General features: G+C 53.5%; 2 protein-coding genes across 3 annotated transcripts; both read right to left on the reverse strand.

Moving 5' to 3' along the window:
* Positions 1–1578: 1578 nt before the first annotated feature.
* On the reverse strand, positions 1579–11554 carry CNTF (ciliary neurotrophic factor). 2 transcript variants are annotated; one of them, XM_061350417.1, is made up of 3 exons: positions 11432–11554; positions 2808–3094; positions 1579–2508 (listed from the first exon to the last, which is right to left on the reverse strand). In XM_061350417.1, exons 1-3 carry the CDS (start codon positions 11448–11450, stop codon positions 2035–2037), a joined length of 780 nt encoding a protein of 259 aa, XP_061206401.1. In that variant the 5' UTR covers positions 11451–11554; the 3' UTR covers positions 1579–2034. The 2 variants fall into 2 exon arrangements, with proteins under 2 accessions (XP_061206401.1, XP_061206402.1); XM_061350418.1 differs by lacking the exon at positions 11432–11554 and adding an exon at positions 5738–6551 and having other exon boundaries at positions 2808–3078.
* ZFP91 (ZFP91 zinc finger protein, atypical E3 ubiquitin ligase) lies at positions 6684–24507 on the reverse strand. Its single transcript, XM_061350415.1, has 11 exons — positions 24134–24507; positions 23434–23459; positions 12768–12983; positions 12479–12515; positions 11899–11991; positions 11432–11554; positions 9274–9324; positions 8695–8773; positions 8248–8362; positions 7632–7731; positions 6684–7256 (listed from the first exon to the last, which is right to left on the reverse strand). The coding sequence occupies exons 1-11, from the start codon at positions 24490–24492 to the stop codon at positions 6746–6748; spliced, it is 1710 nt and encodes a 569-aa protein (XP_061206399.1). The 5' UTR covers positions 24493–24507; the 3' UTR covers positions 6684–6745.
* Positions 24508–27529: the final 3022 nt, after the last annotated feature.

Here is a 27529-nt window from a genome sequence, read left to right on the forward strand (position 1 = left end):
GAAGAGAAAGCTCAGGGGGGACCTGATGGCTGCCTCCAACTGCCTGACAGGAGGATGGAGCCAGGAGGGGCTGGGCTCTGCTCCCAAGGAACAAGGGATGGGACAAGAGGAACCGGCCTCAAGCTGCACCAGGGCAGGGTTAGATGGAGCTGAGGAACAATTCCTGCCCCAGAGGGTGCTCAGGCATTGGAACAGGCTGCCCAGGGCAGGGCTGCAGGCACCGGCCCTGCAAGTGCTCACACCCAGCGGAGATGAGGCCTCAGTGCCATGGGTTAGGGGTGGCCTTGGCACTGCTGGGCCTTGATTATCTTAAAAGGTCTTTTCCAACCTGGTCCGTTCTATGATCTTATGCTCCTGCCTGTGTGGGTGGCAAGACTCGGTGCTGGATGTGCGGCGTTCAAGATGTCTGTGCCTGCCTTCGGGAAGGTGATGGGCAGCAGGTGGGCAAGGATGCGAGCACCCAGCTGCTGCAGAGCACAGGGCTGCAAGGGAAGAGCAAGATAGTTTCAAGAACAGAAAGCAGCTGAAACTGGGGAAGAGAAACATTTGCTGAGAAAGGGGCTCACGTTGACTAATCACAAAAATAATAAATGCCATAAATTGTTCCTCCCAGAAGCAGAAACGTTGCAAATAATCCGGTCTGAGCTGCAAAACCGAGGTCAGGCAGAAAGTGGTGCTGAAGAAGGTGCATGTTTTACCTCCCGGGCATCGCCCACAAAACAACTGGGCACTACCAAGCCACCCCCAGTGCCACAAGGCAGCCCCATCCCTGGGGCCCCACCATCCCCAAATGGGCAGCATGGGAGTTGAGGGCCCTGGCTCAGTGGCAGCCTTTGTCCTCCCACAGCACCCAGTGCCTGTGCAGACACTCCTGGCCCTGGGGCAGGCACTGGACCCAGTGCTGCCACCACCCACCACAACAAAGCCGCTTTGTGTGGAGCCTGCTGGGCAAGTCCCCAGCCGCCGCCTCCCCACCCCATGGCTCCACTGTCCCCTCGCATTGCCTCCCTCGTGCAGGTCAGCAAGCAGGACCACATCAGGATGGGGCAGAACCTCAGTGACAACCCCCCCATCCTCCTCCTGCCACCTCCATCTCCCTCATCTTCCCCATGGCCTCCCAACAGGTCCCGTTCCCCCCAGACCTCCCACCCCCCTGGAACCGACCTTCCCTTGGGGTGGGGTAGGAAGGGGGCAGCCCAGGCTTCCCCAAGAAGTCCCAGTCATCACAGTAGATAACCCATCCCTTTTATTTGCTTTGAAGTCATCGCATCCATTCAGCAAGTAAACCATGGTGTGGGCATTCCCGTTCACAGGGTGAGTGATGTGGTTCAGCTGTTTCATCTTCCATGCTGTTCCCAGTCCCAAAGGAACGCCTGGAAGCACAAACCTCCTTGTGGAGGGTCTTCTGAATCACAACCCTCAGCTAAAAGATCCTCTCCGTTACCTTGTCCAAGCGATTAAGAAATCCCCTCCTGGATGATATCCCACTCCCCCCCCCCCCCCAAAGAAAAAAGCCCCCAAGCAGTTAGAGCAGAAATTCCAACACAGTAACTGTGAGCCAGGCGAGAGCATCTTGCATCTTGCAGCTGGGGGCACGTCCCGAGGCTCCTTCACCAGGTGACGGTTCTGTCCCTTCACTCCAGCCTTGCCTCCACACAGCCCTGAGGCAGCTCCTGCCCGCCCAGCCAAGGCAAGCCAGGCACTGACCAGGCTTCACAGGAAAGGCCAACACTGCCACAGCCCACTGGGGTGCACGGCCCTGGGGCAAGCGGCAAAGCTGCTTCCCAGGGAACATCTGCACCCCCCGAGGCTCGCCCCACGTCAGCTTCCTCGCTCCCTCCAGCACAGAGTGCGGTCCATGCCCAGCTTCCCCACAGGAAACAGCACCAAGAGCGTGGGGGGCCAGGGTTCAGTGACATGGTCCCTCCCGTCCACCCCCCTCCCGGAACACACCCCTCTGCTGTCAACAGCTCTGCAGAGGTGGGCAAGGAGCCCCCCACTCTGCAGGATCCAACCCCTGCCCCCTGCCTGCCCTCAAGGGCTCTCGGCTGGGCTGGGGCCTGCGCAGCTGCCCGGGCCGGGCTTGGCGAGCTGCCGCAGGTCCCGCACAGACCTCACTGCCCACTGGGCCAGCTCCCGCAGCACGCCCAGGCCCCGCAGCTTCCTCTCGAAGAGGCTGAGCTGGGGGGGAATGGGCAGCACGGCCGCCTCCTCGCCGGGGGGGCCGCGGTTCTCCAGCCGCAGCAGCTCCTCGAGGTGGTAGGTGAAGGCCGAGACCTGGAGCAGGACGGCCGCCAGTGCCGGGCCCAGTGTGGCATCGGCCTCCCCCAGCTGCTCCTGCTGCTCGTCCAGCATCTGCGCCAGCAGGGCCCGGAATGCCCGGTACGCTGCCAGGTTCTCCAGCAGCCGCTGGGTTCCCGTCTGCTCATCCCAGCGCTCCACCGCTGCCACCGGCACCCCCTCCACCGCCGCCACGCTGGCCGATGCATCCAGGCCCTGCTGCTCCACCTGCAGGGATGACAGCAGCCAGGAATCACCAGCGGCAGGAGAAACAGGGCACCCCCATTCTGCCTGAGCCCCGGCTCCAGGGTGCCCCGGTTCAGCTTCAGGGCTGCCCAGGAGACATTCAGGCAGGGCAAAGCCAGGAGCTGGTGCTTAAGGTTGCCCACGCACTGCCCAGCAGCGCCAAGGCCCAGGTACCAGCTGCACTTCACCCCTCATCCCTACCATGGACCAGCTGCTGAAAGCCCCCTGGCCTCTGGTGGTAGCAGCTGCCCCGCAGGGCCGCAGCGACAGCGCAAACTCACGTAGGTGTCCAGGAGGTCAACGACGTCCGAGCGCATCTTCCCTGCCAGGCGGATGCCTCGGCTGCACAGGTCGCGGCGCCGGAGCGTGGCTGAGGCGCTGTCTGCTGCAGCCATGGCGCGGGCAGCCGGGGCACCCGGCTCAGGGCACGGCGCCTGCCCGGCCCGGGGAGGACAATCCCCTGCTGAGCTGGTGCATTCCAGCCGGGAGCTCCACTCACACGTCTGCTGGCCTGGCTCTCCCCCTCTTCCGCGCCTGGGGCCTGGCACAACACTGCAAATTCCCACCTCTGGGATCAACAGCAACAGATTATTTCCCTAATTCCCCCAAGCATTGCCACTCCAAGAGCCTTGCCCAGAACAGGCTTGCCTGGCAGCAGCAGGCTCCCAACCCCAGCTCCGACCCAGTCCTCCCCACCAGCCACACAGTGCCATTAGCAGCACACTAATCCCCCGGGCTCATGGCAGAGCCAGGGCGTGGGAAGCCACTGCTGGGAAGAGGGGAGCAGAGCCCGGACACTGCTCAGCACCTCGGCCTGGGCAGTGGGGCTGGGGCCCAAGCAGGGCCGAGCACTGTGGGCTCACTAGGGAGGGGGTGAGGGGAACCCCATGCTGGAGCTCCAGCACCAGCTGCACTCTGGGCGGCAACCCAGACCCCAGCAGAAGGCTGCAGAGGCCTGTCCTGGCCACATCCAGCCCTCTTATTCAGCCCATGGCTGTGTGCGACGGGGTCACCCAGGTCTAAACCCCCTTTCCCAGAGTGGTCCTGCAGACAGAGGAGGCCAGGGTCCCAGCCACCCTCGGCAGGTGAGCTGCATGCACCAAGACAAGAACAGCCCTGCTGGTTGGTTTGGTTTTTCCTCAGTACATTTATTTTGGTTACGCATTACCCAGATTAAGAGAAACAAGAGGAGCTGCAGAGCGATGCCCCTGCGGCACCGGAGCACAGCGAGCCCCTGCCGAGCCCCGGGGCCGGTGGCCAAACCCAGCAGCGTCGTTGCCACCTGGTGGCTACTGCAGAGAGCGCTGCGGGACTCCAGCCTCAACCCCGCACCCCAGGGCCCCCGAGGGGCACCCCTGCCCGCAGCCGAGCGCAGTGCCCTGGGCTCCCTCCACTCCCTCCCCGGGAGGAGAGAAAAAATAAATACGGGGGAGGGGGGGATACAAAAAAGTTTATTGCAAACTACTACAATAATTTATTGAAGCAAACTGCATGCGAGTGACGGAGACACCGACGGGAGGAGGAGCTGCAGGGGGCTCTGTCAGTTTTAGGGGTTCAGATGGGAGTGGGAGGAGCTACACCATCTTCCCTGCGCCAGGGATCGCAGGCTCTGGTTAGAGGCCGAGACCGGGAAAAGAAAAAGGACTGCTACAAGAGGTGTGCGTGAAGGGTAGGGCAGGGAGTGGCAGGGAGCAGAGGTGTCCAGGCTGGGAAGCAAAGGGCCTGCTCCGTTCCACACCCCATGCAAACTCTTGGCTCTGCTCGGGGTAGGTGCAGGAGGCAGCCCCTGTTGCCTCCCAGCCTGGTGCCACATGTCAGTAACCAGAGGGGAGCAAGCCCTTGACCTGACAGCAGTTTAGTGCCAGCCCTCAGAGAGCAAGCCACGAGTCTCAGTGTAGCACCCCGGGCACCGCGGCAAGGAGCCAGCAGACATGCCCCTGCACAACACGGCTCGGCAAGCCCCACACTTAACCCATGAGACCCACGCTGCTGGTCTGGGTTCCAACGCATCGCATCTTGCTGCTTCTCTGTAGCCTGCAAAGGGGAGGGCACTGGCTGGGCACCCGAAAGCTTCCTGCTGGAAATCACAGTAACATGATCCAAGCAAGAAACTGGCTTAGTTTAACACCATATGGCAGGAGACCTGATGTGCACTGTCCCGGGAGATGGGCGTTCAGCACGCTGGGCCCTCATCCTTATCTCCAGGAGAGGCTTGAACCTCTGCCACAGTGCAGGAACAGTGGATGCCCACACCCAGGGCACAGACACAGTGCAAGCTGCTCAGCCATAAACACCAGAAGCGCTTGAACTTGCTCTGTCAAAGACACTAGTGTAAGGGGGAAAGGGAGGGGGCAAATCAGGACTAACAGCCCAGTAGAAGCTGTCAGGCTTGGGCCACAGCTGGATTTCGAGGCAGCACAGGGGACAGTGTGGGTGTTCAGAGTCAGTTTCCTGTAAGTAGTTCCCAATTAAATTCCATTGTTTTACTGCTGTTCTCCTGTCCCCAGGCACCCACTTTTGCCTAGCTGCTGTGTGCTACAGGCCAATGTAGCTGATTATGTGCTCGTAATATTGCAAGACACTTCGGCTCTGCTCCCAGCTGCATAAATCCAACCAAAAAAACAACCAAACAAAAAGCCCAGGTTTTCCTTCACCTCTTCCAAAAGCACTAGGAATTCAAGGCCACTGAATCACCACACAAAGTGTCAGAGAAGGGCAAAAAGATCCAAGTCTCCATAGCAGACACATGGTATCCTATGTAAACTTTTCCAAGGGCTTAGTGCTATCCTAACTCCACAGCAACACACGAACCGCCACGTTTCATGGAAAGCAGAGCCATTTGTGTGGGAAAGAGCAGCTCTGGGAACACACTGCACAACACCCTCCCCCCCAGACAGGGTCAGGGAGAGAAGCTGACAGCCCCCGAGCCCCACGTCAGTCTATTGTCATGGACAAACCACCCTCTCCAGCCCCTCCTTCTGTGTCTGCCTAGACCTGGAAAGGAGAGGCAGAGTTGGATGAGGAGGACAACATCCCTCAGCAGCAAGCAGCTCACAACTGTCCTGAGTCTCAAGAACAAGTTCCTGGCTAATGACATTCTTCCCTGACAAGCTAGGGAGCAAGGGAGGGCAAAGAGAACATTTAATGCAAGGAGCTCCCCCTGACCTGGGAGGGAGGGAGGGAGTAAAGAGCCAGCAGTTCCATCACTCACCTCATCCTCCTGCTAAAACACTGCTGCAGAGGCTCCCACTGCAAACAGGCTCTTCAAGGGCTCTCCCTCTACTCTGGAAAAGCTGTGAGACACATCTGACTCCAGAGGCTGCCTTCACCTCGGCTCTCCCAGCTGCTGTTCCAATGGCACCACGTGCTCCCCGCAGCTCGGTGGTGCGAAGGAGCCTGGGAAACAGCCTGAACCCCTTCCACCCCCACCCCTACAAACATAACTAAAGAATACCGACCCTTTTTTAATCAATAAATAACGAATCTTGTTACCACAACACAAAAACGAAGCATGTTCAAAGTGCAAATTACTGTCGTCAAACTGGGATGCTCCTCCTCGCCTCTCCCACGCAGGGCTCCCGTAGCCCCCGGGCCTCTCCAAGCAAACATGATCTATGAGCCAGGGCGTTCCCTCCATTTCCTGCCAGAGCTGGAGCAGAGAAGCGTGGTGGGGAGAGGGATGTGCCTGTTCCACAGCTCACCCTGCTACGTGAGGGGCCTAAAGTGCCAAACCAAACTCCCAGCCCCAGGAGGAAGAAAGAGACTGCAAGGACCAGAGTGCAGCGATGCATAGAAGTTGGGACCAGGGGCAAGAGGGAGTCCTAAGAAACCTGTCCAGAGCACATCAGATGCTTTCTAATTTGCAAACAGGGCCACATCAAGGAGCCAGAAAGGCATCTACTTTGGGCTAGAGGAAGGGCTTCAGCCGTTTCTCCCCCCCCACCTCCCTTGGAGAAATATGTCACTCAATCCATCTTGCTCTGGCAATGGCAGCATGTGCCCCTTTCTGCAAAGGGGTAGTGGGAGAGAGCAGCGGTTGGGAGAAAGAGGATGTGCTGTGATCCAAGCTGGAGGGGAGCAGACCCTTCAGTTCTTTACTAGAATTGTGAGATTTGTTTAGATTTGCTCTGTTTCTGTGTCTTTTTTTTTTTCCTTTCTCTTTTCTCCTCCTTTTAAATACAGAATCCAAACTGTCCCAGCACCCGCCTGCTCCCGCCCACTAGGGTCCAGTGGAGTCTGAATCTTCGATGAGCACCTCAGCGGTGGCTCCCAGGATCTCGGTGTTCATGACCAGCCCCTCGGGGTTTGTGCTGCTGCCACTGCCCACAAAGAGCTTCCCGTCAGCCACCAGGCTCACACGCTCGGCCGCACCGCAGAACGTCTTGGGCATCCCATCGGGATTGAGCAGCAGGCAATCTGCAGGGGCAGCGCTTCCCAGGGGGTCAGGAAGCAGGGGCAGGCCCTGCCCATCGGTGGGCGGCGCAATGGCCTCAGGATTAGTGCCCAGGATGTCAGTGCTGGTGATGAGGGCACCCGCGTTGGCAGCTAGTGCTTCCGCAATAAGCACTTCAGGGTGGCTCTTGGCTTTGTGGGCCACGACGCTGTCCTTCTTCTCAAATTTCTTGCCACAAATGTTGCAGGAGAACTGGTAGAAGGAGTCCGCATCGTGCTTCTTCATGTGCCAGTTGAGGGAAGCCTTCTGCCGGCACGTGAATCCACAGATCTCACACCTGGGAGGGGAGAAGGGGAGGTCACAACAAAGGGATGTGCCCACCCACTTGTGGGAGCAGGAGAGCAGTGAGGCAGCCCAGGAAAACAGCCAGGGCTCACTAAATTAGGATGTCACGGTAGCTCCAGCTCTTCCAGTTTTAATTTGTCGAGGGTTTATATTCCTCAGATCTCTCCTGAGACACTGACTCAAGGAGTACGTAAGAGAAGGGGCAGCTCAAACACTCCTTTAGGTGTGTGTTTAAGGAGAGCTCGGACACCAGGAACAAGTTCCAGCCCTGACTTCAGAGCCACCCTTGCTCTCAGTGGAGTCTGTGAACAGGTGTATCCAAGGGTCCCTCCAAGTAGGATAGCAAGAGACAGGCAGAAGTACTCACTGCAAAGGCTTCTCGCCCGTATGGATCATTCGGTGCACCGCCAAGTTATGAGAACTCTTAAACGCCCGGGCACAGTACTCACAGATGTAATCCCTTTGATCTAAAAAGCAATACCAGTTGGAGCATTACTCTCCTACAGACCTGCTCCCCTTCAAGCTCTCCCATGTTGCAGGTGAAGCTGCTGAAGCAGCAGCAGAACCAGAAGTGCTGGGAAGCCAGCAGGCATAGCAAAGGAGGAGTCCCACAGTATACCACAGCAGCTCATCTGGATAGCTGACACATGATTAAGGCTCCCCTAAAAGCCAATTATCCATCTTGACCGATACTGCAGGACTGGCAAGTTAGGATAAAGCCTGGAGTGTTTTATTACTCTACAGAACTCCCAAGTGATACTTGCCAGGGGGTGAACTAAAAACTCTTTAAGAATACAAAACAAACAGGCTATAAAGATTGTAATCCAGAAGAAAGTAACACCCTGCTGCCGATGCACATCTATGCCATCTGCCTTGGCTTCATGCTCCCCAGAAATCCTCTAGCCTCTGGGCTTTTCCATTTCCTCCCCTCTTTGTTCACTGTCCCAGGGAGCAGTCTGTATCCATTTCCCACCTCCCTGTACCTGTGTGGTGCTTGGCATGCCGCAGAAGCTGCTTCTGGAGTCGGAAGAGCCGACCACAGGAGGGATGAGGACACACATATTTTTTCTTCAGCAAGTGCTGGTACTTTATGTGATGCTATAAAGAAAGAGTGGAAGGTTGTACACTCTCTCTACATGTCTAAGAGGACAGCTGGAACCCCTCAGCAGGCTACCAGACTCCAGTCGCTGACAAGACACCCCTGTACCATGAACACAAAGGCTTTGATCTCCATTGAGAGAAGAAAGCCAAACTGATGTGGACATCTAGCAACAGGACAGATAGAGACACACGTGGCCACAACTGATTAAGTCTACCAAAAGGACAGCATCAGAACCAAGCCTTCAGTGCTGGGTTAAGGGTTAGCTGCCGGTTTCCAGTGGCCCATCCCTGCCCTCACACCATTTGGGAGCTGAGGAATGTCAACGAACCTGCAGGTACCGTGGGTGAGCCAGGACGGTGCCGCAGCCTTCCATCTCACAGCGCACATACTGTATCGGGGGCTTCTTCCTAAAGTGGCAGTGAGGAAATGGGCCCCTGTTAACTCCTGGGTCTGAAGCCAGGGCAGCAGCAAGAGAAACAAGCGCAAGTGCAGCTCCATGACGTGAGAGCAAGGGATTATTGCTCCGATATTCCTGTTTGGGCTGTGCTGTTATAGACTCTGTCCAAGAGTTCCTTCCCCTCCTTGAGGACTCTCTCCAGAGCTGAGAAAACTCCAGGAGACACAGCATTCCCAAACCTTTCACTGGGCAATGCCCAGCAGGGGATGAACTCAGAAGTGAAGTCAGGAGAAGGTGGGAGGGGCTGGTTCAGTTGGAAGAAATCAAAAGCCCACAACTACAGGGAGAAGGGGTAATTGAAGAAGGGAAGACAAAGCACACTGCTTCTCCACCTTCAAAGCAGACTTCTATACTGTTCAGGAGGGATGGCTTTGAGACAATCAACATCTCTGTGCAGGACACAAGAGACGCACGTCTTCAGAACAGAACTGAGCAGAGAGGATCACTCACCTTCTCTTGGGAAGCCTTGGGCTCTTGTCATCCTTTCTCCTCCTTCCTCTCCTACAACAGGGTTACAGAAACAGAACTGAAAGACCCTACACTGGTGGCAGGCAGAGTTTTTGAAGTGCATGCTACAAAGCAGGAGCATGCTGCAAGAAATACTATGGAACTCTTCCACCCTCCCAGGCTGAGAAGTAACACTGCACATGGCAAGTCAGCACCTGCTCCAGCTCCCAACACTCCAGAGCTGCTAACGAAACACTCCTGCAATAGTTGGGCAGGTTCCCTAAAGAAGTGGGGTAACCAGGCCTCCATGCAAACTGTCCCTGCACCTTGCAGAACTGCCACACCCCACAGAGCACCCTCCTGTGGGGCTGCAGTCCCCACGTGTCCGATACCTGGATTCCGACCTCAAATCCCACTGCCTATGCCAACAGTGAGGCTGCAGCTGCATGGTCTGGCATACTATGCTGCTGAATGTTTTTGCTTGGCTCAGATGTGTCTCAGCTGACCACTGATACCTGTCCACTGGAATCTGCGTGGCTGTGGGACAGCCACAACCCAAGAGGCTGCGGTCAGAAGCCACCAACCCTTGTGCCACCATGGAGAGTGGAAGGGATATTGTAAAAAAGCCTCCACCAGGCATCACACCCTTCACATTTTCTCTTTTAAACCTCAACTGTCTGAGCAACTTGCACCCTTGTCATTAAATTCATCCCTCTCTAGGCTGTGCATCAGCACACAAGATTCTGCTCTGCTCAGTTTCTGCTCCAAACAGGTAGCAAGCTATTGCCTCATGAGCTGCGAGCTACTGCAAGATCCATCAAGTACAAGTTGGAGGCAGATTCAGATGAAGACAGCCTTCTTGAGAAAGAGATGCTTATGTGCTTTGCTCTCACAACCCTTTATCACTTCACTTCCTAATGCAGTTTTTATAAACATGTAATTTTACCAGCACAGTCCAAAATTAATGGTGCACCTCATTTTCTCTGCTTCGTTTGGTTTCATACCACATGAAAAACATCAATCTGCATGACTGGGAAGAATGGGATGAATGATCTAGCAGCTCTTTTATAGTGTTCTGAATTAACTATAGAAGCTTATACATCTATCAAGACAAAAAATCCATCTTGTCTGAGCAGACCTATGTAAGATGCTCCCTGCTCAGAACATCACGCCTGCCAGATCATATTGCTGCACAGACATTACCAGTAGGTTGATGGAAGTCTTTCCTACCTTGTACTCAGACATCTTTATTGATAGCAAGACCAAGCCAGTAACACGCTGAACTGGCACTCAGCATTCAAGCCAAGCCTTCAGAAGAGGCACAGGTTTTATTATGTACAAAAGTAGCGTCTGAGCCAAGCACCATGAGCATGAGGCTCAGAAAGCCATTTCTAGCAGGAAAATAAAAACCAAACCAGTTCTCAAAATGCCATTAGCACCTGACCCCTCCCCAGTGGGATCAGCTCTGCAGCAGCAGAGCCCACTGCACATACCAGCAGATGGAGCCCCGTTTGTTCCAACGGCTCGCACAGGAGCTACAAGTACAAAACCTGCTTACCCCATCCCAAGGAGTGGCTTTGACCCGCAAATCCAATCTACCTCAATTGCCAGATGAAAGTTCCAGAGCCAGCATTCCTAAAGGTTTCAAGTCTCCACTCAAAGTACTAGTGACTGACCAGGCAGCAAAAGTTTGTTCTCCAAAGCCAGAGGAACACTGCTGATTCTCCTGAACCCTGGTAAAATGGTCCCAAACGTACAAAGAGGACATTTACAGAATATTCCCGTGTCTCCCTCTAGGCCCAGAACAGAGGAGACGCTGTCTTCTCCAACTGGCTTTCCAATATAGTCTAATCCATCTCACACATCACAGCAGAAACCGATTTTAAGAATGATCTAAAGTATTTCATACTGTGTGGCCATATCCAGGAAGGGGACAAAAACCACAGTATGGAGAAAACCCTCAGCTTAAACTATATGGAAATATCAACTCCATTTTTCCTTGTTGAACATGCCAAGATACCAGGAAGCAGGACTTCTATCAGAACAACAGATTCTGCCCAGGCCAGGAGGAAAGAAAACCACCACAACAACTGTTGTACACTAGCAAGAGTATAAAATATATATGACACACTGCTACATGTAACTGCAGAGTTTTACTCACTTCCTTGGTGGTTCTTCATCTTCCCGAAACTCACTTTCTTCTTTTACTTCTACTTTAATTTCTTTCTGTTTCTCTTTTTCCTCCTTCCCTTTGCTAGCTTTTCTCCTTTGCTTTGGTGTTTCCCTACAAAGATACAAATACAATGCATTGCTCCAATACTCCTCCCATTGTCTGTTTTGCACAAAGATTAAAGCAAAAAGGGGATAAAAGTTCAGGTCTATTTATCAAGTCCCACTTCTAAGGAGAAAAAAGGAAGAACCTGGCAGACAGAATGGCTCTGAAGGCTGTAGTCCACTGGACAAGAACAGACCCATACCTGTAGACAGTATCTAGAAAATACTGTGCCCGGGGGGAGCCATTCCACCTTAGCAGCTTCTCAGGTTCTTTGGGGAGTACTGAGCTCATTCAACTAAGATGTACTTTTTCTTTGTCTAAACCCACAGTAAGTGTGTAATCAAGTGATTTACTTCTCTAGATGGGGCTTGTAGGTTTCATCTCTCGGATCATCTTTGAAGGGAACTTCTTCCTCACTGATGAGCATCTCCTCCTCGTCATCACTGCTGGCAAAAAAAAAGAGAAGGACTTTAGCAGTAACAGCTTAAGCACTACTGCAGTAATACTCATGCATCATCCCTCGGGATGGGAAAGACTCTATTACACAGCACTTTCGCACCCAGCATGACTGGGGAAAGCCAACAGATTGCACTGACTAAGAACATGACAGCCAAAACAGACAAAGCTAGGCAGAGCAGCCTCCTCTTCTGAACCCACCTAACTAGAGCTTCTGCTCCTGAGGGAATAAAGCTACCAGGTGGAGTGCTCAGAGTAAATCTTAAAATCAATTTCTCCACAGTATCTCCTGGCATCTACAGTCCATCTGCAAGCCAGGCTGAAAATACAAAGGTCCACGACTGAATGAAAACAGAGCTACTCTCCATCTGCAGACCCGCTCACAGAAGCATTTATTATGAAAAAAACCTCAGGCCCTTATTTTAACTTCTTGAGACATTAAAGAGGAAGAAATGTCACAAAATAAGAATTTCCTACCTGACTCCAGCTGGAGACTGATGCTCTTCTGTGACCTCTGAAAGGAAAAGTCACCATTAGGTTTCAATCTGTGTTCGCTGCAGTGAGCTCATCTGTCTCAAGATACCTCCGTCGACATTCAGTGCCAGGAGTGCTGGTGGCAGAAGGTACTCATGACCAAGCAGCACCACACCTGTACCAGCCACAGTCTGCATACAGCTCACAACGTTACACCCACATTCAGCTCCCTTCAAAGCTGCCCAAGACCTGACTCTTTCCAGGTGCTCTCATGCCAGGGCTCCTCACGTACCGTACTCAAGCTGGTCTGTGTTTGGCTCCGACTTGCAAATGAGCTGCAGGGAGCCCGTCTTGGATCTGGAGGCACGTGAGTTCTCAGTGTCCCGCTGGCGGGCCACAGTGGCTGCCCTGCTGCTGCGCCAGCTCCTGCTGGGCCTGGCTGTGCTGACAGGGGAGCCATGGCTGAGGACACTGGAGACCTCCTCCTCCTCCTTCTCTTCTTTGGGATCTGAAACACCATTGCAATCTCTTTAAGAATAATGAAAACATCAAGGCCATCATTAATTCACACTCCCAACTGGGGCACAATGGTGAACAGTGTAACTGCCTCCATGTACTCTGATGGGGAAACCACTCACTGGCTCTCTCAGATGTGGAGCACAGCTCTACTAAGCCAGACACGATACATCCTGGGGCCTTGCCTCAGCCAGGCTGCACTTGAAAATCTGATCACATTTCCCACTGCCTCTAAGACACAAATGTTTAAAAGCAGCTTGCATTTCCTTCTGATAAAGGCTTATAAGATGATTATTTGCTGGCTCCCATCTCCCCTAAGCACTACAAGATAGACACTCATAAACCTCAGCAACTGCTTTTTGAAAGGCTAGCTTCAGAACTGGAACACATTAAAAGTCATGTTTGGAGAATCCCCCAAACACATTTAATCAGCATTGTATACCTGGTAATATAGGCATATAGGTATTGCATAGGCATATAGAGCCTTCAGAAAACTCCATAAAAGAGTCTGGTGCAATAAACACCTGAACAAAAGTACAAAGATTAGTGTCTATAGAGCCATTGTACTGTCTACTCTTTTATATGGGTGTGAATCATGGGTTATTTACCACCATCACCTGCAGCTCCTCAAACACTTCCATCAGCGCTGCCTCCGTACAATTCTAACCATCCAGTGGACTGAGTGTGTCAAACGTTACTGTCCTTGAACAGGCAGGGGTCACCAGCATCGAGGCCTTATTGCTGAAATGGCAGCTGTGCTGGGCAGGGCACCTCTCCAGGATGGAGGATCACCGCCTCCCCAAGATGGTGTTTTATGGTGAACTCGCCACCGGCTGCCACAAGAGAAGTGCCCCAGAGAGGAGACATAAGGACTCCCTGAAACAATACCTTAGCCTTGGCCATACTGACTACCGTCCACCTTGGCCTCCAATCGGGAGACTTGGAGACACACCATACATAACACTGTTGTCTCCTTTGAGAGGAGAATTAGTCTCAGGGAGAAAAGACAACGTAGAAAGAATCGTGCCTCACCTATACCACGCAAGGAGAACTTTCACTGTGCTTTTTGCAACCGGATTTGCCTATCCCACGCTGGCCTTTGTAGTCATCAGCACACTTGTAGCAAGCGTGGGTAAAGCCCTTCCCAAATCTTTGTTCGCGAAGTCAAGCTATCACCTGGTACTAACCCTGGAATCCAAGCTGGATGTTTCTGATCTTATGCTAGAGCAAAAAGCATCACCAGTGCTGTTAGCCTAAGGTCTCTGCACTCACTTACAGCTTCTACAGGTGGTTTCTTTTCAGCTGACGGCTGGTCTCCAGATATGTTCTGGCATACCAGAACTGGCTGAAATGCCTATGTGAGCAAGTTCATCCCTTAAAAGTACCCAAGTACAGTTCACCTGCTCTTGCGTTCTGGTGCTCACTGTGACACTGGGCCCCAATGAATTCAAATGCCTTGGGACATTTCAAACCTGATGAGCTGAAGAAATTAATGCCAAGTAGATGGCTGTGCTCAGTGACCAGGTCTGCCACTGGTCTGGCAGACACAGGCACCTGCAGTGCTCCACAGGGCCTGGGCTCTAGGTTCAGCTCTGACCTGCTCTTTCTTACCCAAATGCATTTATGCTGCTGCCCCATACAGAAAGGTTTCTGCTGCCTCAGCACCAGCCAGCAGTAGCCCGAGATGCTGGGGAGTTTATCAAGCATCTGCTAGCAAAGCCCATGGGCAGTCCCCTAAGGACTGGCTGGGGAGCAGCCCTGCCACGCTGGAGTCCCATTGAAGAGCAAACTGCACATCGAGAGGAAGCCCACAGCATCCCGAGTCCCAGTAACAGGAACACAGTCAGGAGGACAGGAACACTGCTAATCCCCCTTACTTGGCACTCATTAGAATCACAGAACAGTTAGAGTTGGAAGGGACCTTAATATCATCTAGTTCCAACCCCCCTGCCATGGGGAGGGATGCCTCACTTTAGACCACGTCACCCAAGGCTCTGTCCAACCTGGCCTTGAACACTGCCAGGGATGGGGCATTTACTGCGCCTCCAGGCTACCTGGTTTCACCACTCTCATTACAAAAAATTTCTTCTTTGTATCTAGTTTGAGTCTCCCCTCGGGCAGGTTCAAGCCATTCCCCTTGGCCTGGCCCTACAGGCCCTTGTCCTAAGCCCCTCTCCAGGTTCCCTGCAGCCCCTTTAGGCACTGGAGCTGCTCTCAGGTCTCGCCTTCACGCAGCAGAGGGGCAGGATCCCCTCCCAGAGCTGCTGCTCACGCTCTGAGCATGCAGCCCAGCACAGGAGGGTTCTGGGCTCAAGCGCACACTGAAGCCAGGGCATTGGGAGCTTCTCCTCACCCAACACCCCCAAGTGCTTCTCCTCAGGGCTGCTCCCAACCCATTCACCCTCCCAGCCTGTGTTGATAGCAGGGATTGCCCCAGCCCAGGGGCAGGACCTTGCACTTGGCCTTGTTGAACCTCATGAAGTTTGCATGGGCCCATGTCTTGAGTGTATCCAGACCTGACTGGAGAAGGGCCTGAGCTGTGAACCCTACGCTGAACCCACATGAAACAGCAGTTGGGATCAGAGATATCCTGAGGTCCCTCCCAACCTGAAATCACTAATTTTGCATCAATTTGCATCAAGCCTTTTACTTCCAGCATGGACCTTTGTGTGACTCACTCCCCAGTCCCTGATTAACAGGGTGGGAATAATCAGCATCTGATTGAAAAAACTCTGACTGGAATACAGGATGTGAGGCATCAGAGTTTTGTTGTAAAACAGCAACCAAGACTCAGGTCTTGCATGTATAAAAGCCACTTCATCATCAGAGCTTGATGTACACCGCCTTTTTGGCATTCTGTTTTAGCAGACCTCATGGTGAACTACGACTGCTCTATGTCTTTAATCCTAATTGTGGACATCCTCAGGCTCTTTTGAATGTTAAATCAAACCCTAAACCACTTGGAACCATACTCCGGCAATTCCCCCCTCCAACATTACCATGTTGCCAGTGTTAGCACACACTGCTGCTCTTGAAAGAGGTTTATTCCCTTGGAAGATCAGGCATTCAGCTAATTTCTTAGCAAAAGCTGGTATTTTAAAGATTAGCCTTATGGATTTGAAAGAGACCTCCCTCAGGATACTTTTCTACAGAGCACCCCACTCACCTTCTGATCTTGCTTCCTTTCTCTGAAGTGAAAGTGCTTAATAAGCCTTTCTCCATAATTTCTCCTTTTCACTTCAGCATGCTTGTCTAACATATTCACTGCACTTTTACATGTGAATGCCTATGTACCTCCAAAAAATCAAACGGCTTACTCTGTAGAACTCATAAAGCAGTGTAGAGCTACTGATTGAAAATCCTTACAATTCTAGGGCCTCCTAACAGGGGACACAGGTCCCTCGTGCAAAGGCCAGAGCTGCACCAGTAAACTTGGACCTGCAAAGTTTTCAGCTACACAAGCAGCTGGAATCAGCACTCACAAGGCTCTGCCTGAAATCAAGCATTGTGAAAGAAAGCTGTGGATTTTCAATATATTTTATGCCTCTTTCCAGTTTCCTTTCTCCTTCACACAAACACCTTTGTGATGAACGCAGCCCAAGCCTCAAAAACCAAACCACCAACAAAATACAAACCAACACCCAAAACACTAAACACAGAGACAGCAACTGACAGTTCAGAGGAAAGCAGCACCTCCTATTCCTGCTGCTTTCTAGTCCAACACACCTGACCTGGCATTAGAGGTGATCACAAACTGCCACTGGCGGTGTTGCAGTTCTAATTGTGTTTGAGGATTCCTCCCCCAGGTTCTGATACTTCCTGCTTAATGTCAGGACTCATGCCTGTGTCAAGTTAGGAACACAGCTGTCCTTCTCTGTATCACCAGTGGAAGGAGCTGGGAGGTGCCAACCTCTTCCAGTTGACTACCCAGGGACCTCAGTTATTGTCAATCTTCTCTTGGGTACCACACTTAGCCTGGTCAAATCCCAGCCCTGTGGATGAACACAGCATTATCCATCTCCTCTCACAAACACCTCTACACAGAAAGCCATGCTCCTCAGTTAGGATTTGGCTAATGGCATAAAGCAGCTAGAGGAACAACACAGAGGTGATTAAAAGATCATCATGCTCCACTCTTCCAACAGAAAACGCAGCTGCTGGAATGTCTTGAAGCTGAAACACAGGCAGGTTTTAAATGGGAAAGGCTGCCGTCAATTCTGCATTTCAAACTGTATAAACTTGTCAATACCCCAACTCTGGCTAGCTGCAGTTTCTTTGGAGGGCTCCTGTCATCCCAGAAGTCCCACAGAAAATGGATTATACACCAGCATCCAGTTATTCCGTTGCCAGTGTCAACAGTGGCGATGGACACCAGATCATAAGCACTCAGACTCCAGGACAAAAGAATATGAGACAATCGGTGCCAAAGCACCCATGCAAAGCAAGAAGCAGCACCAGGCTGCTGCTGAACAGCTGGGCTGCCTTCCCTCTCCCCGAGTCATGTCCCACAGAGAACCTAACAGCATGCAGGGCAGAACACACTTACAGATTTGAATGATGCCACACAGAATCACAGAATAGTTACGGCTGGAAAGGACTTTAGGATCATCAAGTTCCAACCCCCACTGCCATGGGCAGGGAGACCTCGCACTAAACCATATCACCCAAGGCCTCGTGCAACCTGGCCTTGAACACTGCCAGGGATGGAGCATTCACAACCTTCCTGGGCAACCTATTCCAGTGCCTCACCACCCTAACATAAGAGGCATCAAACATCCTTTCATCTTTATAGAATCAGACTGGTTTGGGTTGAAGGTACCTTAAAACTCCTCCAGTTCCAACCCCTGCCATGGGCAGGGACCCCTTCTACTGGAGCAGCTTGCTCCAAGCCCCTGTGTCCAACCTGGCCTTGAGCACTGCCAGGGATGGGGCAGCCACAGCTTCTCTGAGCACTCTGTACCAGTGCCTCAGCACCCTCACAGGGAAGAACTTCTGCCTTACACCTAACCTAAATCTCCCATTTTAGTCTGAGATTTAATCTTAACATTTGTGAAGGAAACACCTTACTGGGAAAAGGGACAAGAAAAGGAAACCTGGGAGGAAAATAACTAAAGGTGAAGCTCTGGTAATCATTTAGACAGCCAAAAGTCAAGACTCTGGGCACTGTTCTGCTTCTTAAAAGCTTACCCCAGTAACATCCCATCTTAACTCAACATGTAGTCAGCACAAATTTCCATTCCAGACACACAACAGAAACGTGTTCTCATGCACACTCGAATTCTGCCCCAGAGCACTGCAAGCAGGGTCACCACACCAGCAAAAGCATCTCTCAGAACCCCTGTCATATTTTTCTACATGCACCAGTGCTTCCACAAACTGAAACAGAAGGGATACACACCAAAGCTTGTCCACTGTCTCCAAGCCCATAGGATAAAGCCACCCTTACAAGTTTCAGTTCCTCCCTATATCGTAACTCCACTTTCCAGAAAGGATCCTCACAGGAAGCCACAGCAAGTGGCACTTGCACTTGCTCATGCTTTGTTTCTTCACATCACTCCCTAGCCCACAGCATCCTCTCTATAGGAGACTGGCCCAAGGACAGGGTGCATACTGCTGCTTCCTTACACCACTGGTTGCAGGAAGTGCTGAGTGCGTCCCAGTAACTGACACAGAGCTGACAAGGACCTGAGCAGTAAATACACATAGCCCACAGCCAGCACCTCCCCAGTCTTCTTCCCAAGCACTGAAAGAGCACAAGTCGCAGGCCCATATCAATTACTCACTGCAAGGAGCAGAAAAGGGAAGTCCAAACCAACTGCATTTACTTCCTGAAGAAGCAGTAGGACTTCCTTCATTACAGGATCCTGCTGTGTCTGACACCACTCTCCCACCCCTGCTCCCCTCGTCCCCTGCAGATGCAGTGGTGATGTTGCCCTGGACTTTGGGAAATGTAAGCAGGATTCCCTGCAGGAAGGGTGTGCAGAAGGAACACTGATACAGATGCTGCTGGGAGTCACTGCTGTCCTTGGTAGACACCTTCAGAAAATACCTATGTGCAGTTAAGTGAAAGGGAAATCAACTGTGAATTATTAAGCTACAAAACAACTACTGTGAAAACCAGAAATCACGACAACATATAGACATTTCTGACTGCGAGTTTTAACACAGCAACTATACAACAGATCAGGCACTGAACACGCGCTTCCCTAACAGCACAGGCCAAAATGAAACTCAGGAAGAAAAATCTTAGTGAAAACCTCTATCCAAACAGCTCCCCCCCTGCCAAAGAGCTGTGAAATTGTACACATGGGAGACAGGAAAATCCTCGTAGGAGTCAAAGAAGGTTTGGGCAACCTGAGTTATTTAAACTCACCTGGTTTTATGAGGTTTGGTTTTAAGTAATGACATTTCTCTCAAAACACTGACAAAGTCTTAAGGCAAAGCAGTCATCACCAAAGCAGCAGAAAGCTTTAAGAATACAAACAACGAGGTGTAACATGAGTTACCTGTGCTACACAACCAGAGCCTTCTTTTTGCATGGGAAATCTTACCACTTCTCTGGCAGTTAAAAGTGGACTTCTACAGAGCAAACCTGTATTCCCCACTCATATCCCTGCACAGCCCCTGAAGAAATGTCTCTGACCTTCTCTGGGCCTCCAAACCATACCTGGAAATTCACTGTGATGGGAGGGTGGCTGCTATGCCAGCCAGCCATACAGTGTGTTACAGTGGCCTCATACAGAAAAGACTGGGGAGGAAATCACAGAACAAATCCCCAAGACAGCTCTCCACATGTGAGCATCCAACACAAGTTTTCCATCCAACCCCATTTCCAACACATGCTTTCTACAACCATACACTGCAGGAGCATGTCGGCACTGCTGGCTTCACCCTCCAGCCCACACTGCTGGGCAGAACCCCCTGATTTGGGAACGGATTCCCAAGGAGGTGACTCCAGGCACGTGGCACTACACCTCTCGGTAACAGCTGTAAGTAAATCCAGGCTTCACGTATCCAGCCACTACCCTTAGCACTTCCTGCAGAACCACCCCACAGCCTGGTTTGAATTGTGACCAACCAAAAGATTTCAATCAAACTCTTCAAAGTGGCTCCTAAACAGCAGATAAAAATCTTACAAAAAGGTGGATAGTCAGAAACTGGGTTGGGTGTCAAACTGAATCAGGGAAGCAGGTTTTGTCTGGTTGCCAACACGATTTTAAGAGCCACAGTAAGCACTAAATTTTCAGTGGAGTGATGGAAGGACATGAACTGTGTTTATTAAATCTATATTCCAATAATTAAAGTTAGTCAGGCCTAACTAAAATGAAAATTATTTCCATAAGGACATACAGCATTGTGGGAAGTCGAACGTGAATGACACTGCACAGTCTGGCTCCAGCTGCATGAATTCATTTATAAACCGAGATTAAATGTTCTACTTATGTAACTAATATTGCTACAGAAACACACCAGGAGATACAGAATTGCATGACTAAGCAGATGAGATGGGAAATACAGCTGGTAGAACTGACTTTGCCTTCATGAACACCAGCACCATCACAAGCACACACCAACTCTGACACGACACACACCTTTGACTTTAACCTTCCTGTAGTCTTCCTATCAAAACTGCACAGCCATACCTTTGTGCCTGGGCTCCCAAGTCAATGGGCAGAAAAACCCCATGGCACTACACAGAAGAACATAAAACTTGGCAAGACACTTCCATTGTTACAGCATCTCAGTTATGATTGAAGGCACCCAACACCTCTAAGCTTTCTTTCCCAACGACTACTTCAAAATATAACCCCAAGCATAAGACAACAAAACTTGGTGAACAAACTCTGATGCAGCAACTTTGTCATCCATTGGATAGATCCACAGGATATGTCACCTCGTTCCACAGGCCATGTGTCCTGCATACAGAGGCACACCACTATGGCTGAGCTCATGCCGATTTCATGTTCTAAACTGTACTATTTTATAGCAGAGAACAGTACTGGTGCCAGCAAACACCAGCACTAAATTCAAAGCCTTCACCAGAACCACTCAACAGATTTAATGCATTTCTTCCAAGGCAGCTGCAGTCAGGGGTGAAACGTCCAAGGGTATTTTAGCCTCCAGAATGAGAGGGCTCCCAGCTGCAAAGCCCTGCCACACGAGGCAACTGCAGTTTGCAAACACCTGATCGGGCTTCTTCAAACATTTTATGCTGAAGGCCAAAAAGGAGGGAGCGGGAGGGGAACTCCTCTCCTGCCTTGTGACCTGTCCAAGGATGACTCTTTCTTCAGCAGCTTTCCGGGTCTTCCCCAATAAGCACAAGGTGCAGCAAGCACTTCAACCCGTGCAGAGCTGGGCACAGACCTGCAGCGTTATCACTCCTGCCCTTCTATAGACTGAAAAACAACAAATAAAGCACCAAGGCAGATTTCCTTTGGACTACAGCAAGTCAGGGAAGGGATCCTGCCCCTCTGCTGTGCTCTGGGGATCCCCCCCTGCAGTCCTGACCCAGCTGTGGGGCAACAGCACAAGAGGAACGTGGAGCTGCTACAGCAAGTCCAGGAGGCCACGGAGCTGCTGCGAGGGCTGGAGCAGCTCTGCTCTGGAGCTGGGCTGGGAGAGCTGGGCTGGGGCAGCCTGGAGAAGAGAAGGCTCCTGAAGGGGAGACCTGAGAGCAGCTCCAGTGCCTAAAGGGGCTGCAGGGAACCTGGAGAGGGGCTTGGGACAAGGGCCTGTAGGGACAGGCCAAGGGGAATGGCTTGAACCTGCCCGAGGGGAGACTCAGATACAAAGAAGAGATTATTTTATAATGAGTGTCGTGAAATCAGGTATCCTGGAGAGGTGGTAAATGCCCCATCCCTGGCAGTGCTCAAGGCCAGGTTGGACAGGGCTTGGAGCAAGCTGCTCTAGTGGAAGGTGTCCCTGCACGTGGCAGGGGTTTGGGAATGACTGAGCTTTAAGGTCCCTTCCAGCCCAAAGCACTCTGTGATTCTATGATATAAGTAGTCATTGCTTCTCCATGCCAACTTCCTCACAAACATTTGTGCCATCCATCCTGGCTGCAAGTCTCATCATAGAAAAAGAGCACAAGAAATTTAACCAACACTTCCTTCACTCTCATGTTCAGAGAAAGCCAATCTCTCAGAGCCCAAAGTTGAAGTCTATAATGGCTCGAGCACAGAGCAGCACCAAACCTGGGAAACTTCAGACTGACATTTGCCACTTCCAAGCACGTCCCAAGGAACTAGGCTAAATATGGGACTGTTCTGCCTGTTTGCTGTCACCACCACCACCACATAAACATTTTAGCTTAAGGATATCCAGAACACTGAGAATTCCCATTAAAACACAATGTTAACACTAGGAGTGTATTAGGTGACAACCCCACACCTTTTCACGCATTTCAGCAACTTTGCTTTGACCTAGAAGGCTGAAGCTCTTATAATGCTCTCCCCACCTTTCATGCAGCAAGAGGTAAACGCACACAAATGTGTGCCTGCTAAAACCACACTGGTTAATGCCGCTGTGGTCTGCAGAAATACCCTCTGCCAGCTACAACTGTGATACATTTGACACCCAAATGGAAGCAAGCTATAGATTTGTAGGAATAAAGCTAAAGAGTTGCAGGATTAAAAGAATAAAGGCAGCCTTCAAGACACAAACGCCTGCAAACAAGAACCAAACAGCTCCAACAGAAAGGTGGATTCATTTGCATAGGTGTACAGCCTTCACTCCGCACCATTTCTGTGACCATTCTCTAGTGCCAGAGCAAAACCAACACCACACAGAGCCTTTTACTTGGAACTGTTCCAGAAGCCATCACTGGGTGAAGAGCAAAACCCTCCATTTTTCTTTTTGTACAATGCAGAGTTCATAGCTCACTCTGGAAGAACACAAGTTCTGCTCCTGATCGCAGCTCCCCACAGTTGGGACTTTCTTGATTAGACCCATTAAGCTGTCCTGTCCCCTTCAAAACTTTTCTTTCATCCCGTAAAGACACAAGCATAAAAAATTCACCATCCACTAAACCAGGAAAAGTACAAGTGTAAATCCTTGAACATTCCTATTTCCACATCTCTCAAGGCCCTACAGCTGTGTCTGACAGCAGCAGAAGGCATGCAAGCCCAGGGTCTGCCAGCAATGCAAGGCCACTGTGGAACGAGAGCAGTCACACTGGGTGCAGCATGGTTCCACCTTCTGCTGGTGGAGCAATACCCCAGAGCTTATCTGGAACACTAAGTTTTTGCACGTTGGGCACATGCAAACAGCATCAGCAGCTTATCCCAGATCCAGTCTTGAGGGAGACCTTGGAAAGAGGCTGCATGCCATCAAGCAACAAACCATGCTTTAAAAGGAAGATCCAACAGATGTTTGGCTACCTTCATGGGAAGGTCCCTGACCTTCTGAGTGGAATACAACAGTAGCAGTAATTCAGCTCTTACCTTTACCAGCTGCTTTATCCGTGCACCTGAAAAAGCACAAAAGCAAGAATAAGAGACAGCTCCCACAGCATGACAGCAGAAACCAAATGATGAACACAATGACCCTAATTCCCAGCTGTGGACAGGCCCACCACCTTCTTCTTGCACTGCTGGTTTGAGCCCCTCACACCAACAGGGATTATTTCACACAGAGAAAGGTTGGGTGAACTATAATAACATATCAGCAGAAGCCCAGTCTTGCCCATAACCGCTGTTTCTAAAGCACACGGACTCTGTCGTGAGAACAAGGAGCATCAGCTCCGAGCGCCCCAAGTGCACACGTGGCCGTTTTCCCATTCCCGATGTAAGGCGGCAGAGAGGTGCCGGCATCGCCTCTCGGGAAACACATCCCACCGCCTCCTGCACCGAGCATTCACCTGGCTGCGGAGCCGAAAAGAGCCGGGGCCGGGGAGCACCCGGGCGCTCGCGCAGGCGGCACTCACGGCCCCGCTCACAACCGAGGACCCGCCGGCGACAACAGGCAGGACGGGCAAGGCCCGCAGCGCTCGGGACCGGCGGGGCCAGTCCAGAACAAAGAGGCGGAGGAGCGGGGCGCCCCGCGGCCAAGGGCGGGCCCCGGGCGCCACTCGAGCGGGACAGGGTCGAGACCGCCCGCCAGCCCATACCCTACCCCCCGGCCCCGTTGCCGTAAGACACTCACCCAGCCCGGGAGGACTTCTTCACCGCGGACGGCGTCTCAGCGGCGGGCTGCTCGGAGGCGGGCCGGGCCCCGGGGCTGCTCCTCCGGCGGCGGGGATACTCGGCCTTACGGCGGCGGGACGCAGCGGCGGACCCTCCAGGGGCCGGAGCGGCGGCGGCGGCTGCCCGGCCCCGCTCCCGGCCGCCCCTCAGCACCCGGCTGCCGCCAGACTCCTCCCCCTGCTCGGCGGCGGGCGCCGGCGCACGCCGGCGGCCTGAGGACGGCGGCTTCTCGGCGGCGGGCGGCGGGCCCTGCGCAGGCGGGCCCTGCGCGGGCGGGCGCTGCTCGGCGCCCCGCGGCTGCTCGGCGCCCGCCGGCATCGGGACGGTGACCGGCGGGGCCGCGGCGACGGCTGCTGCGCGCTGCCCACCACCCGCCAAACCCCCCCCGCGCGCCTCAGCCGCGCCCAATCAGCGCCTGCCGCCCACCTTCACGAGGGGCCGCGAGGCGACCCACCCACACCTCGCGCCCGCCAATCCGCGGGCGGGAGGCGAGGGATGGCCCCGCCCCCCGGCCCCACCTCCCCCCTGCCCGCGCTCCTCCCGCCTTTCTCCGCCGCTCGCACAACGTCCAGCCAATGGGCGGCCCGGCTTCGGGGGGGCCCGCCCCCGCCCGCTGCAGCCCGGCCAACCAGCGCGCCGCTCCCCGCGCGCGCACCACCCCGCGCAGGCGCTGCTGGGCTGCCGCGCTCGCGCTCCTGCCCCCCCCCCCCCCCGGCCGGCTCGGCCGCGGCGCCCACCCGACCGCGGCGTCTGCGGCCGCCGCTCTGTATCCCGATCCACCGGCCGCCGTCGGCCGCCGTCCGGCCCTCGGCACCGCCGCGCTCCCTACCGCCGCCGCTGCCTGCTCCCCTCTGGCTGCCCCGGGGTCCCCTGGCCCTGCGGGCGAGGCCCGTTTGGGGATGCCGCTTGGCCCCCCGCCCGGCGCGGCCGTTCCGTGCCGCGGTGCTGCCGCCGGTGCCGGTTGGGGCGCACCTTGTGCGGGGCGGCTTTGGGCTGCCGCTTCTCCTTTAAGAAAAAAAACCGCCCCGTCGGGCGGCGGGTGAAAGTCGGTGACAAAATGGCGGCCGCGCAGAAGGGGTGGTGCTTTCGAGGCTTGCTCTGCCCACTTCCGTTCGGCCCTCGGCGCATGCGCTGTGCCTGCCGGGAGCTGTAGTTCTCGCTTGTGGCCGGAAGCGGCCGCTCGGCCCGTTCGGAGCGGAGCCTGCGGGTGCCCGGCAGCGGCCCCCCCCCCCAGGGACCCACTGTCAGCACCTTTGGAGCCGCGGTACCCTCCGGAGCGCAGCCCAGACCGACAGCACCGCACAAGCCCAGCAGCTGCTTCTGTAAAGCTGGACCCTGTCCTCCTGACCCCTCCAGTGCTGCGCTGTGCACGGCAGCGGGCGTCACAGCCACACAGGTCCTTCCCTGGGGCTTGGGACGAAGTGACCCTCCTGAAACAATCAGGAACTCAAGGGCAAGAGCTTAGTTTGAAGTAGCAACAGAACACTCAGGGTTGGTTGTACTAAAGGAGTATTGGACACTTGGCAAAGTGACCACTGGGTTCCCTACCCTGGCAAAGGAACCAATGTTTAAGGTGTTCTGAAGTGAACTGTCCTCATTGTACTGCTAAAATTCACATCCACGGATCGAAAAGACCCGGCCCAGGTGAAGACCTTTCCTCTCACTGTGTAGTGATAGGAGGAATGACACAGCACACATTACAATTATATGTATACAACCAGTCCTTGTAGGCAGGAGTGGACCTCCTGCACCTTCTGTGGGTAACGTAAGGAGGAGGCTGCTCTGTGTGCCTAGGGTGTGGAGCGGTCATGGGGGTTCCAGGCCTGAGAAAACAAGTCTGTGGAACAGGGTCACTGCACAGGGGGCACGGGTCCGCCAGCCCACCTGGATACTGAGGCTGCCTCGGGCCCAGAGAGCCCCCAGGACTGCAGAGCCTCTGCTGAGCCCTGGCACAGCCCGGGCCTGGTTGGGATGGGGCTGTCCCTGCCAGCAGATGAAGCAGTTCCCTCTGGTGGAATGATGCCTCTGGCACTGGTCTCAGAACAGCCGCTGTCACCCTGCAAGTGTCCCCTCACCAACAGCGGGGCGTGACTCACCTGGGTGCTGCTCCCTGGGATGAGGGTTGTTGCTGTGATTCCCCTGGAGAGGATGATTTGGCTGATCTTGCCTACCGGTTTAGAGCAGAACAAGAGGGTGAAACTTCCACATCAGAAAATCCATCTTTCCCCATCTTTTCTTTCTTGAAAAGATTGGCTACAGTTGGATTTCCTGCAATTCCATTCCAGGGGTCAGTAGAGAGTGCCATTGATTGGTATCTGGATCAAAAGCTCTCCTGCAACAGGAGAGCTCTCCTTGCCCTTGCATCCTGCCCTGGATGAGCTGTTCAAGAAGGCACGACAGGACCCCCACTGCATCAAAGGACATTAAGAGAAAATACCTGCTCCCCGAGGACCCGTTTGGTCCTGTCTCAACCTGCACACAGGGTCCAGCAGATGCAGCAGTGGCGAGGGAGGAGGTGGGTTGGGAGCAGGGCCCAGCACCCCAGAACCCAGCACTGCAGCGCCTGCATTCATCCAGCCAGAGGGCTCGCGGGTGAGCGGCTGCAGCCCTGCGTGCCATAGACTGTCAGGGCTCTATGGTCCGAGGGCAAGTGGAACTCCACAGGGAAGTTCCTGTGCTGAGAAAGCCTGTTTGGCTGGATAGTGCCAGGCCTCAGGCCACTGTCCTCAAGGAAAGGGACCTGGCAAGGCCTGGGGTGCAAGCAGCCATTGACGCAGGGGTGACAGTGGCAAAGAGCCACCAAAGGCCCTGCTGTGCTTCCCGAGGTGGGAGTAGTGCCCCTCAGCTCCCCACAGCGGGGCCAGGAGGGGAAAGCTCAGCCTCAGCCTGCTCCCACCTCTGCTGCTTGTTCCAGAGCTGTGCAGTGCCCTTTGGGAAGGTGCCCCGCCAGCGCAGCACAAGGAGGTGTCTTCATCCCCTCTCCACAGACAGCAAAAGGAGGGGGAATTCAAAGAGCCTGAAAGCTGGTAAATCCTGTTTTGTAAACTGACACCCATCGCTGCGGGGACTCGCTCTGCCTTTCATTTCCTCCTGCTTTTGCGTCTTGAGTCCTCAGCTTTGTTGTTGATGTCTGACTAGGAAACAGAAGCATGTCCAAATCACCGTTCCTCAGCTCCGAGTGCTCCGGTAAACTTCTCCCTGTGCAGGACCACAGACAGTCTGATCCCTCTTGGCAGCAACGCAGGGCTGGGGGCAGTGGGAGCGCATCTGAACAGGAAAGCCCCAGAACCAGAAAAGTCTGGGACACTGACACAGGGATCCATTCCTTCTGCCCCTCCCTGGCGCAGCCTCCGGC

The sequence above is a fragment of the Neopsephotus bourkii genome, unplaced genomic scaffold, assembly GCF_033783945.1.
Source record: "Neopsephotus bourkii isolate Nb327-2 ecotype Australia unplaced genomic scaffold, CSIRO-AGI_Nbou_v1 NB_491, whole genome shotgun sequence".
Classification (NCBI taxonomy): Eukaryota; Metazoa; Chordata; class Aves; order Psittaciformes; family Psittacidae; genus Neopsephotus; species Neopsephotus bourkii.

Bases quoted from the DNA above. Each gene is read 5' to 3' on its own strand.
- ZFP91 (XM_061350415.1), bottom strand. From the start codon at position 24,492: ATGCCGGCGGGCGCCGAGCAGCCGCGGGGCGCCGAGCAGCGCCCGCCC. The intron at 11,992-12,478 runs GTAGGAAATTCT...TTTTTTTGCCAG, and splicing joins CAGTCTCCAGCTGGAGTCAG to CAGTGATGACGAGGAGGAGA. The intron at 8,774-9,273 runs GTGAGTGATCCT...CTGCCACTTTAG, and splicing joins CCAAGGCTTCCCAAGAGAAG to GAAGAAGCCCCCGATACAGT.
- CNTF (XM_061350417.1), bottom strand. The intron at 2,509-2,807 runs GTGAGTTTGCGC...TCATCCCTGCAG, and splicing joins TTGACCTCCTGGACACCTAC to GTGGAGCAGCAGGGCCTGGA.